The sequence below is a fragment of the Athene noctua genome, chromosome 2 (assembly GCF_965140245.1).
Source record: "Athene noctua chromosome 2, bAthNoc1.hap1.1, whole genome shotgun sequence".
NCBI classification, from domain to species: domain Eukaryota; kingdom Metazoa; phylum Chordata; class Aves; order Strigiformes; family Strigidae; genus Athene; species Athene noctua.
Window position 1 is genome coordinate 77,676,603 of NC_134038.1, and position 11,903 is coordinate 77,688,505.

At 40.6% G+C, this 11,903-nt stretch overlaps 1 protein-coding gene across 1 annotated transcript; it reads right to left on the reverse strand.

Annotated features, from left to right (window-relative positions):
- Window positions 1-7,391: 7,391 nt before the first annotated feature.
- MED10 (mediator complex subunit 10) lies at window positions 7,392-11,635 on the reverse strand. Its single transcript, XM_074899480.1, has 4 exons — window positions 11,472-11,635; window positions 11,113-11,196; window positions 9,825-9,927; window positions 7,392-8,715 (listed from the first exon to the last, which is right to left on the reverse strand). Exons 1-4 carry the CDS (start codon window positions 11,591-11,593, stop codon window positions 8,620-8,622), a joined length of 405 nt encoding a protein of 134 aa, XP_074755581.1. The 5' UTR covers window positions 11,594-11,635; the 3' UTR covers window positions 7,392-8,619.
- Between the last annotated feature and the right edge of the window lie 268 nt (window positions 11,636-11,903).

An 11,903-nucleotide genomic window follows, 5' to 3' on the forward strand; every position in this document is an offset into this window, starting at 1 on the left:
ATTCAGGTCAGATCTTTAGGAATGGGAATATTATGTGTTATTTCTTAGCACACAAATGGACTTTTCTTTCAGGAGAAGGAATTGTTTTGAAAATTTTCATACTGTACAGAAAGATGTTTCTTTTTTACTGTCTGCATTACAACTTGTTGAGACTTATATACAATCTAGTTCTCAGCATGAAATATGTCACAATACAGAAAATACAGATTCCAGATTTGAATTAAGAGTATTACAAGAGCTGTTACAGAAGTATCTTGTAATGTGTCCTACTCCGTTATTTTAATTAAAAAAATATACGGAAGAACCTTAAGCATATGGAAGCAATTGATGTACATGCAGTAAATACCGTGTTCTCAGAGTAGGACAGATACTCATGTCACCTTGACTCTGTGCTCTGCAGAGCTGGAAGGACATTTGGCAGCTGCCCAGATATGCTACAGCTATTAATCATAGTAAAGTAAGAAATGACTTTGTGTTGAAAGATCAGAATCCAGAAATATTCTTGGCAGCGACATTTCTCTTTTATTAACTTGCTGTTAAACTCGGTATTTGGAACACTTCTTACACATTTTTTTAGTCTTTGTTTATATAAATTACCTTTTAAATACATTGATTTAGAGAGTTTTCACTAAAACTGCAAGTTCACTTAGTAGTTTCTACTGATCTAGTTAAAATCTCAAAGATCACTCAGAGCAAAAAGAAATAGATTGCATGGTTTATCTTCTCTATTTCTATGATCATAGGAGAGTCAAAAATGAGATTACAGAGTGCCTGGGATGACTTTACTGGAATCGTACAATAAGCACTTTAAATAACTTGGGAACTGCATTCATCAAATAAATTTATAAAGACATCAAAATATAAAATATTTGGGAAATCGTCAAACCATTACTGCCACTTAGCAGTACTTTATCAACCAACTGAATTAGAAAGGTCAGTCAATGAAAACTAAACTGCTCAGCCTAAAATGATTTCTTGCATCAGGAAACTCTCTTGCTGAGTTGTATGAGAGTAACAGATTGCTTTCAGGCGCACCGGTGCTTCAGCTTCTTCTGAGAATTGACTAACAACCGAGATGCCTTGATCCACATGAAAACACCTAGCAAGAGCTATGGGTTAGATATACGGACAGCTGATCATTTGCAGCATGTAACTCCTGTAACAGGTATGTCTTTACCTGTGAGACTTCACAGCTTTACCTTAGGCATTCTACGTAGGGAGGCTTCAGCAAAAAGAGGTTGGGGGAAGGCTGAGCACCCAACTGCTTCTCCTTCCAGTAGAAAAAGGGACAAAGAGACAGTGCTGGACCTTAACAGGTTGCAGTGAAATTCTTTGCACCTTCTTGATCAGTTTCCTTTCAAGCCTGAACAAAAGAATCCTATAGTGTGTCTGTTTGTCCTAAATGGAGTACAGGAGCACACTCTCCATCTTAAAGAAGTGTGTGTCCAGCAGCGTTATCTAATGTCTCTTCATTCTGTAGTGTATATAAGGATAATGGTTTAAAAAATAAGCAATTACCTGCAATTACATATTCCCCATTATTTCCAAAATCTTACTAAAATTCAAGGATACACTTGAAATTCTGAACGTTTATGGGCTTTCATACCTTCTGTTTAGATAAATTTGTGTTGCCCTTTCATTATTCTAGATGCTTTGTTTCCTGGCTGATGTTATTTTGAGGCTATTTTTAAATAAAATTCCAGATCACCTCCAACCATGCCATCCAGGTAACAGAATGGGAAAGAGCAAAGATGTAACATTCTATGTGCTAAATATGGACTGTTTGGGACAGTTGCAGCAATAGCAATATTTTGCATGTCTAGCCTAGAAACAGTAAGTGAAGCAGGCATAAAATAATAGAATAAGAAAGTGTCACAAATTTAGAACTGGAGCTGAGCAGAATGTGAAACTTGATGGTTTAGCAGGTTTTTTCTGGTTGCTTTTTTAATTATTCCTGAGGTATGTATCTATATATCCCCCAAGCAAAAAAAATGTTTTCTCACACAGACATACTTCCCACGAAACACACGCTGCTGGGATCCCATGATGACGTCATCTATAAGTAATATTACTCCCTAATCCTCCATCTCCACTAACTGTCCCAGTCACCATGTTTACCATGACCACCTGGATATCCATTATTGCTCAGCTGTGGTCGAGGCTGCTGCTGGAGCCCCGGCAGGGCCTCAGCTGGCTGCTGACAGGCACAGCTCAAGTTTATAAACCTGGCGGCAGAAACTGTGTGGAGAAAAACAAACCCTTATTGTTCACCAAAGGTGAGGGCTGACCGAGGCCATCAAAGAGGGGCTGACCTGCCCCAGGGCCAGCTTGTCAGACCTGGGTGTCATTTTGGAAACACCATGACTGCGTGCTGCAGAGCGCATGCCCACGTGCTTGCAGGAGCCTGGCTATATTTTGCTCCATCTCTGTTGCTCACCCTCCCTCGCAGAAGAGGAATCTGTGGAGGCAGGTCTCATAACCCATGGAGAAGCCAGAAGCAGATTCACTTCTATGGCTCAAAGCAGTTTAAAAAGATCCAGTGGCCAAAAGAAACAAAACAATTTTTAAATAAGGTCTACTCGTTCATCACAAAATGTGTAAAGAAAAGAATATGTTCTATTGCTTTGGCAAAGTATTCTTCATTAATGCCCATTAAATATATTTGGGTAACAATTCTTATGGGATGGAGGAGAAAAGCAAAACACAGAAGGAAATGCACATCCTGAGGAAAATATTACCCTTTATACTATAAAAGAATTGTTAAATATTAGAATTCAGAATAGAATAATCTTTATCAATTGGGATAACAATAGAATAAAATTTTAAAATAAAAATCCTATTGTTTTTTTTATAAAATAGACACTAGAGGCTACCATGATTTTGGTTTTGGAAGTATAAAAGTTGTTATTTGGTAGAATCCTCTGTCACTCCTGTTCATTCTGCAAAAATCAACTTACCCAACTAATTTCATATTAGCATCACTACATGCTGGTAATGGGACCAGCGCTGTTTAAAATCTTTGTTGGTGACATGGACAGTGGATTGAGTTTACCCTTAGCAAGTTCACCAATGACACCAAGCTGTGTGGTGCAGTCGACACGCTAGAGGGAAGGGATGTGACATCCAGAGGGACCTGGACAGGCTTGAGAGGTGGGCCTGTGCAAACCTCATGAAGTTCACTAAGGGCAAGTGCAAGGTCCTGCACATGGGTCAATGTAATGCCAAGCACAGATACAGGCTGGGCAATGAGTGGATTGAGAGCAGCCCTGTGGAGAAGGACTTGGGGGTATTAGTGGATGGATAATGACATGAGCCAGCAGTGTGCACTCACGGCCCAGAAAGCCAACTGTATCCTGGGCTGCATCAAGAGAAGTGTGGCTACAGGTTGAGAGAGGGGATTCTTCCCCTCAACTCCCCTCTTATGAGACCCTACCTGGAGTACTGTGTCCAGCTTGGGGCCTCCAATGGAAGAAGGACATGGACCTGCTCGAGCGGGTCCAGAGGAGGGCCATGAAGATGATCAGGGGGCTGGAGCACCTCCCTTATGAGGACAGGCTGAGTTGGGGTTGTTCAGCCTGGAGAAGAGAAAGGTCCATCCAGGGAGACCTTATAGCGGCCTTCCAGTACTTAAAGGGGGCTACAGGAAAGATGGGGAGGGACTCTTTATCAGGGAGTGTAGTGATAGGACAAGAGTTAACAGTTTTAAACTAAAAGAGGGTAGATTTAGATTAGATCTAAGGAATAAACGCTCTGCTGTGAGGGTGGTGAGACACTGGAACAGGTTGCCCAGAGAAGCTGTGGCTGCCCCCTCCCTGGCAGTGTTCAAGGCCAGGTTGGACGGGGCTTTGAGGAACCTGATCCAGTGGAAGGTGTCCCTGCCCATGGCAGGGGGGTTGGAATTAGAGGATCTTTAAGGTCCCTTCCAACCCAAACCATTCCATGATTCTGTGATAATAATGTTGCACTAACAGCAGCAAGAAGAGAGAAAAGATGAGACCTTGCTGACGTGTTACATAGCTGGCACAACCAAATCCAAAACGTGGTGCCAATATTAGAAGAACATGGCCAAAATCGAACAATGCTTCATGGACAAATCAAATGCATAGATTTAGTCTGAGCCCTTGGTACAGTATTTCTAGAAGGATGATGGGGCTGTAACGGTACCTTTTCTACAAGGTACAGGAGAATTCCTAATGCAAAAGCACATTGGTATCCTTGTGTAGTGATATGAAGGCTATAGCTGAGACAAAAAAATGCTTACTGGACAATTCAACTAATTTCAAGGGCTTCCCACACTAAGCCCACCAAAGCACAGAAAACTCAGATTCTGTTAACAGAGTTTCTCTTTCACCATCCTCTGACAAAAATATCTCATCTCGCCCTACCCTGCTGGTGCTCTTAAGAGGCAGAAAGTAGCAGGGTTGTGTAGAAATGATTCAGCTACATAGCAGGCAGAGGGCAGCTGTGACGCATTGAAACAACACACAGAACTTGGTTTCTTCCTGTTAAGGAAAGGAAATTTTCAGCACAAAAATATTTAATATTCAGGAAGTTAAATTCTGAATTCTGTTCAGTGCTTTTATATTCCAGGAACAAATCCTCTTTCCAGCAAATCTATGAGAGTATCCTTCTTCTTCTCATGCCGTCTTTTGCTATCGGCAGCATATTATAAGCTCTACTAATCCATTATTAGTTTCTACGGAATATATAGCATGGAATACAGATATGAAAAGAGCACATTACATAAAAGCCATAAGCTCATTAGCTCTGAGTTGATCAACACAGAGCTGGTCAGTATATAAACTGATGGGGACATATGTGACGCTAAACTCCACAGAATATCAAGAATGTAAATCCTGTGACAGTACTTTCACAGTACCAGCCAAACACTGTGTGATACTGTTATAAATTAATACACTAGGCCCAAAATTTAAAGTAGCTGTATGTGTAAAAACTAATTTGAAAATGAGGACTACCTTTTAGAATATGGTGTTTAAACCAAAAACTATAAGCTAAAAATTTTTGAAGGGCATCACAGCAAAGGAATTGAATCAAAGAAGGAAGCAGAAAGTAAAACTAAGATTTGTTTTTATTAAAGAATCAAAAAGATAAGGTCTCTCCTGGTTGAAAAACTTACTCTTACATAACAACACTGATGTCTCTAACATTACTAACAGGGAAATCATAGTGCAAGGAAGTGGAAACAGGGACAGAGATGCCCACTAAATGCAGTGGACTTCGAAATGAAGATGCACTAGACAGGCAGAATTACCTCGAGAGTTCGGTTCCCCCAGAAGTCTCACCATTGTGTCAAAGTAAAATGGACTTAGCATATACTTGAAACTGTTTCTGATCCCACACATCTTTAAAACCATTTTTGCTCACATGCAATGCATTGAAAAGCAAATGAAAAAAGGTTCTTGCAACACCTCTTCAGTGCTTCACCTACAGGCACAGGTGCTAATCGCAATTTGCACTACGTAAAAGCAAAGGTCCCTGCGCTGCTTAAACACCCATCATCATCTGCAGCATACTGCAACAAAAATTCAGTGTTGAGACTGAATAGCCAAAAACCTTTCACTGTGATAAGGTGAGATAATAGTCATAGAAAACAGCAAAAAAATGCTTGGAAAAGACCTCTACAGGTTTTCTAGTCCAGTTGCCTGTCCCAAGAAGGGCTAATTTTTAAACTATGTCCAATTGCTCAGAACTTTGTACAGGCAAGACAGGAAAATCTCTAAGGACAACAATTCTGCAGCCACTCTGAGAAGCTGTTCCAGTGCTACACCAGTCGCAGAGTGAAGAACTTACTCCTTCTGTCCACCTGATTTCCTTCCTTACGACTCAGGTTCACTGGCACTTATCCTCGCTCTCCATTCCTTCTGTCTTTCAAGAAATACTTTACACTAATACGTAGAGATTTTTTTTCCTGAATGGCAAAATCCTATGGTCAAAAAAAGGGCTGGAATTAACTTCAATAACTCATCTTGTTTCTTCCCCCAGTTTAAATAAGATAGGATCAACTATACCAATGTTTCATGAATGGTATTCTTCTGATGGAAACTCCTCTTCCTTGATGTGAAAACTGTACCATTGCTTTGCTAGACTTATAATTACTGTTTGTTCATGCCTAGTTCAAATTTCTATTTCAGCAATTTCAGACCCTACCCTTTAATCCTTTTTATACTTACAAACTGTACTATTTGAATCGCAGAGTTGCAGAATCATATTGATTAGAAAAAGCCTCTAGTTCACCTAGCTCAGTTCCTGCTCTGAGGAGAGCCAACTGCTAAGTTAGAGCAGGCCACTCGGGGCTAGTCCAGGTGAGTCTTAAAAACCTCCAAAGATAGCTGGAGATTCTACCACCTGTCTGGTCAACCTGTCCCAGTGTATTCAAACAAAATGTCAGCTTGCTCCACTGAGGAATCTGATGTGGTTTGTTTTAATTTTATTTCTTGAGTGCTTTTTTTTTTTTCCTAAGTTGGTGTTGCAAAAATTAAAGATACCAAGGATGTTCTAAAGCTGTAGGAGACTGACCCTGTAAAGTTTACAGATACAAAAATACAAATAACAAGACAATCTATCTACATGACTTTGCTTTTAATACAAGTTTCTATGAGAATTTCCACAACCAGAGTAAAATATTTTTGAATAAGACTTCCTGGAAGTACCGGTTTTAAAGTGTGCTACACCACCAAGTCTGACACACAAACTGGCGTCAGCACTGGGAATAGCCAGAATAGTCCAGTATCCAGACCAGTATCTACTGGCCTCTTGTCCCATGAGCGTTCTCACTCAACTACTGTTTAAACACAGTTTCACCTGCCTGCTGCCAACATTTTTGCTCTCAAGCTCTGCTGCCCATCACACTATAGATGGCTGAAAAATACTTTGTTTGCTCGTGTCCTGCATAGATCCCACTTGCCAGTCACAAGCCTTGCTTCAACAACTCCCAGGAACCTGGTAACTCAAGCAGATCAAAAGGCAAACAGGGTGCACTTTCTTTATTGCTGCTTTCTGCCAGGTTAGTAGTCACTCTGGGAAAGGAAAAGAGTGATTAGTGTAGAACAAATACAAGGAAAACCAACTGTACAGACTAGGGCAGGGCAGGATATAACAGGCAGCAATTAATTTAGAGTTAAATCTTAAATAACTGATACAGAAGAACTAGCTTTCTTTTTTCCCTTTTGTTACACCAACGTTTGGTCAGGCATAGGGTTGGTCAGTGTTTGGGATGGGCTTTGCTTCCGCTGGGTAACGCAGCACACGCAGTACTTCAGGTGTGGAAACGACAGCACCAACAACGTGAACATACCTAAATCTCCATTATGGTCTTTGATGGAATAGGTAGGTCTGCTACAGAGCACACACATACAACATTATTTCGGAGATCCTGCCTAAAACCACTACGTTTATTGACTAAAAGAAAGTTAACAAAACAATAAATTCATTTGCTGGTGCAAAAAAAAGGCAAGTTACACTTGGAAGGACAAATGGTTCAACTTTCACAAATCCCTAAGAGGTCCCCCTACTTCCACTGTGCATCTAATCTGCACATGCACTACACCCCAGCGTGCAGGTTGATGTTGGGACCACCCTTAGGTATGAAGAGACTTCACAGGTGAGCTGGCAGCTGATCAGAAACGCTTTAGATGACAATCACTGATCCCCAAAATCTCCTGATTCGGATACTAAAAAGGAAGCTTTCCCCACAAAACCAAAATGTCAAGTTGACATTATCTTCAGATATAACCTTTTAACAGCCAGGTTTTGATCTACATTTTATTTCTATCACTGTGAGACACAGGAATATGCTGTTCTTCACAGCTTTCAGTTCATTCTCCAAAGAGTAGCATACAACAGAAAAACCTTCGCATTTAGATTCTTTTTACAAATTTTTAATCAACAACCTGCCTACAGAAAATGAGTAGAATTAAACAAAAGCTTACATTAAATACTATACAAAGTATTAACATCGTTGAGGAGCTAGTCCCCAAATATGCTCACTTTCTATATCCTCAGCCATCTGCACTGCAGCTCACAGAACAAAACAAGATTAGCTGAAGGTTTTCTTGGCTGCAATTCATTATGACACATGAGAACTGCAGCCCCTGACAGGCTCCTGTTCAGCAGAATTTAGCAAGATGAAAGCAGTCAAGTGTGTACTGTAATAACAATGAAAAAAAAACCCAAAAGTCTACAAATGAAAAATAATCAAGTATAATAAATACATTTCTCTTAAAAAGAGATGAGCCCTCAACATTGAAGCACACTTTTCAGAAGACAAAACCCATGATTTTCTGCTCTGAAAATGTACTTTGTGGGAAGCGCTATGTATCGATGACCTGTATGCAATTATATCTCCAAAACCTTTCAGGAAAGAAGAACAGATTCCCACAGGAAGTTTCAACCGCAATCTTTGAGTAAAAAAGTCTTCAGAAAGATTCAATAGCTTCAGACCAGAGTGATCAGCAATCATCAAGCTCCTTTACAATCCATCACTGCCATTTTTAGTATAGTTGTTAGGACAGCTTGGATTCCACCTCTCTCCAATCAATGTTTTTTATAGAGTGGTGTCAGTTTATGGAATTGACATTTTTAGTGGTATCAAAGGCCAACCTAAGGAGGAGGATCTTCTCCTCGAATAGCTTTGTACTTTGCCATGTCTTCTGGGAACACCTTTGTCAGTTCTTGAATTAACAGACTTTTAAATTTCTGGAAAAAAAAAATACATATACATCATCTGCACAGTTTATCTAGATTTCATCAAGCAATGTTATCTGCTGAAAAGAAATGTTTGTATATAATATAGTTCTATGTCTCAGTGACTCAAAAAACAGTACCCCCAAAAGACTTCAAAACCACACACAAAAACACAGAAAGTTACAACTACGAAATTCACAGAAAATGCTCAATCCGCTAGGAAAGCAAAATAAAATGCTTTTAGTTTCCCATGAATTAACTAATATTTTTAGCTAAGAAACACAAAGTAGTTGAACCTCTCTGGTTAACTCTGGTACATCGCTATCTGTCTAGCCTATTAAGCAAAGCTGATAAAGAACATGTCCTCTCAGTTTGATATGGAATCCCCTCCACCTCCAAAAAGGAACTCACACCTGACTTAAAAATACATAACTCTTCCTACAACTTTTACAAGCACAGATCAAAAGAAAGAGAAGCTTAAAACATACAGAGAGGCCTGTCTGCATTCTGCAGCACTTTTTGCCATACTCTAATTTTCAATTCAGCCCAAGTACATTTTGAAACACAAACAGCCCTTTCTCAAATCTCACTAAACTTCCTTTTCTGACCGTTTTTTGGCAGTAATTCCAGCAGTTACTAGATGAAAGTATAAATTCAGAAAACCTGAAACACTGACATACATTTTAGGTAATTTTATAAAGATTAAATCATGCTTATATAGCACGTTTGTCATTTTAATACTCTATTCAAGACTGGAAAAATACCCTTTCCGTTTTGCTTATTTCTAATTTTACATAATCACAGTTATAGATCTATAACAGTGTGAAGTACTCACTAGTATTCAAAACGAAAACAACAAAAAAAATCTGTAATGCTACATACAACTTTAACCAAAATAAAACCACAGCAACATCTGCATCTCCAACTGTGGGATGAATTACAGGTTTCCTTTCCAGAACAGGCTATATTAGCATCCATTAAGATGGAGATGCAGAGCAATTCCTAATACAAATCACCTAATAAGAGAATTTAATAACTGCAGAAATGAAAAAAACTCCATACATTTACAGGAAAGGAAAAACTTATCAAATACATTATTACTTTCATTATTTCTGGTTTACCTTCATTGTGTCAATTTTTCCTTTTACTTGCTCATTTTTAGCCAAAGCTCGCTCCAGACACTCTTTAGTGTAAAGCTGGGGATTTCGGCCTTGATCTATGTATCTGAAAACAGAAAAGATACTACCTAAATGATCATATTTCTACTAGGATGTTCTCTAAGGTACAGAACTATTCACCTTGATGTCTTTTTGTTACTACTATTGTCTGAAATGTGCATTTTAAAAAACAGTTTAATGCAGCCATTTTCAAAAGACAGCTCAAGTTGGTCAAGGCCATGGCCAAACAGCTGTCTAGGTATGCCGTTTTAAATCTTTGTTTCCAGAAAGCCTAGAGCTTTGCAAAAATTATTAAAAGCAAGTAAAAAATATAACTACCCAGCTCCTCACACGCAATAAGTATACATGAACAAAGACAGTCTTCAAAGCAACTGGAAGGGCACCAACTATGAAGTCGCTTTCTTAGTACATGGTGAGCGATAAGCACATAGGAATACGGCACCCAGCAGTTCAAGGATAAGGAGGAGGTGTACATACCGTAGTAAAAATTAACACAGCTGTATTTGCAAACCTGTAAGCGTATTTTTGTTTTGCAATGTAAATGCCTGACAAAGGAAAATTCCATCACCGAATAAAGAAAACAGAAAATTTAACTGTCATTATAGATTTACAGATAGAGTGAAAGCCTGACCAAGAAGAGTCCTTCATAGCCAATATTCCACTAGAATATAGCAAATCTGTGACATCTGGACTTAAAAGAAACACTAGTAAATTAACTTGTTAGCCCTATCGTAAAAGCGGTCTTGTACAGCTCTCCCTCTACAATCATGATTTTGCTTTTAACATTGTAATCCTCTGCCAACAAGATTGCCGCTACTTAAACTAAACCTAAACACTGGCCTAATTTACTTTCACCTGCAACTTTAAATCTTGATTCTAACACAGTGTAGAAGTATATTTTCAAAACAAAGGCTTGCTTACTAAATCACTAGATTCAGCAAGATCCGTATTACTGCCTACATATGTAAAGTTAACATAAGTTTAAAAAATGAAAAAAAAAAGGACATCTGAAAGCTGGTGTGTAATTTATCACTTCTCTTACCCTTCCACCTTCTCACAGGCTGAAAATACTTCTCACCTCCTTCTGCTTGCTCACATTCTCGTGAGGCATTTAGAGGATGGGAGTTTAAGAAACAAGCAGTCCTCAGGAAAAATATCCACGCTGCAAAGACACGCCACCCCAAACCACAGCGACTACAGAACCTTTCCTTACAGATACCGAGCTACTTACTCAAAAACTTCCAAGGGCACGCTGATATCGTGAAGCTGCTGCCGGCATTTGTCGATATCCTGCAAGCCCGTCACCATGAAATTCCTGTAAGGAGAGAACGGGTCGGTTTTAGGCAAAAAGGGCGGTACTGCGTTAAACCTGACCCCGACCGCGGGGCCAGCGACACTAAACCCAGCGAGGGAGACCCCAGCGAAAACTCCCTGCCGCTCCTCCCGCGTCTCGCTACGGCGGCAAGGTGACAGATCCGCCGGTCAGAGCCTCCCGGTACCCCCTGAGGCAATAGGCTGGGGGTGGCGAGAAAGGCCCCGCGGCCTGGCCCGGTAACGAAAACAAAGTGACGGAGCAGCTAGCACCCTCACAATTTCTGATTGAGACCAGCCTGGCTGCTAGGCTGGAAGTCACTAACGATAATGCCGAGCTGCCGGATGTTCTCCACGAACTTCTCCAGGTGCTCCTCCAGAGAATCGAACTTCTCCGCCATTACGGCTAAACCACCGCCTTGCCCCCCCTCTACTTCCGGCCATTCGCGCATGCGCGGAAGGAAGGAGGCGAAGCGGCTGGGCTGGTCCCCGCCTCTCATCACGCCATTCAACCACAAACCACGCCCCCTAGCTGACAAGCCCCGCCCCCTCCTGCTCCGCCCCGACCCCGCTCCCGCCGCGGCCGCGGCGGGAGCGGGGTCGGGGCGGAGCGGGGGGGGAGCGTAAATTCATCATCCGCGCAGGAATTTTGGCCCTCCCGTAGAGCACGTTTTGTCGTTTGAATTCGAGGCGAAAATGTGGTCTGCAAAC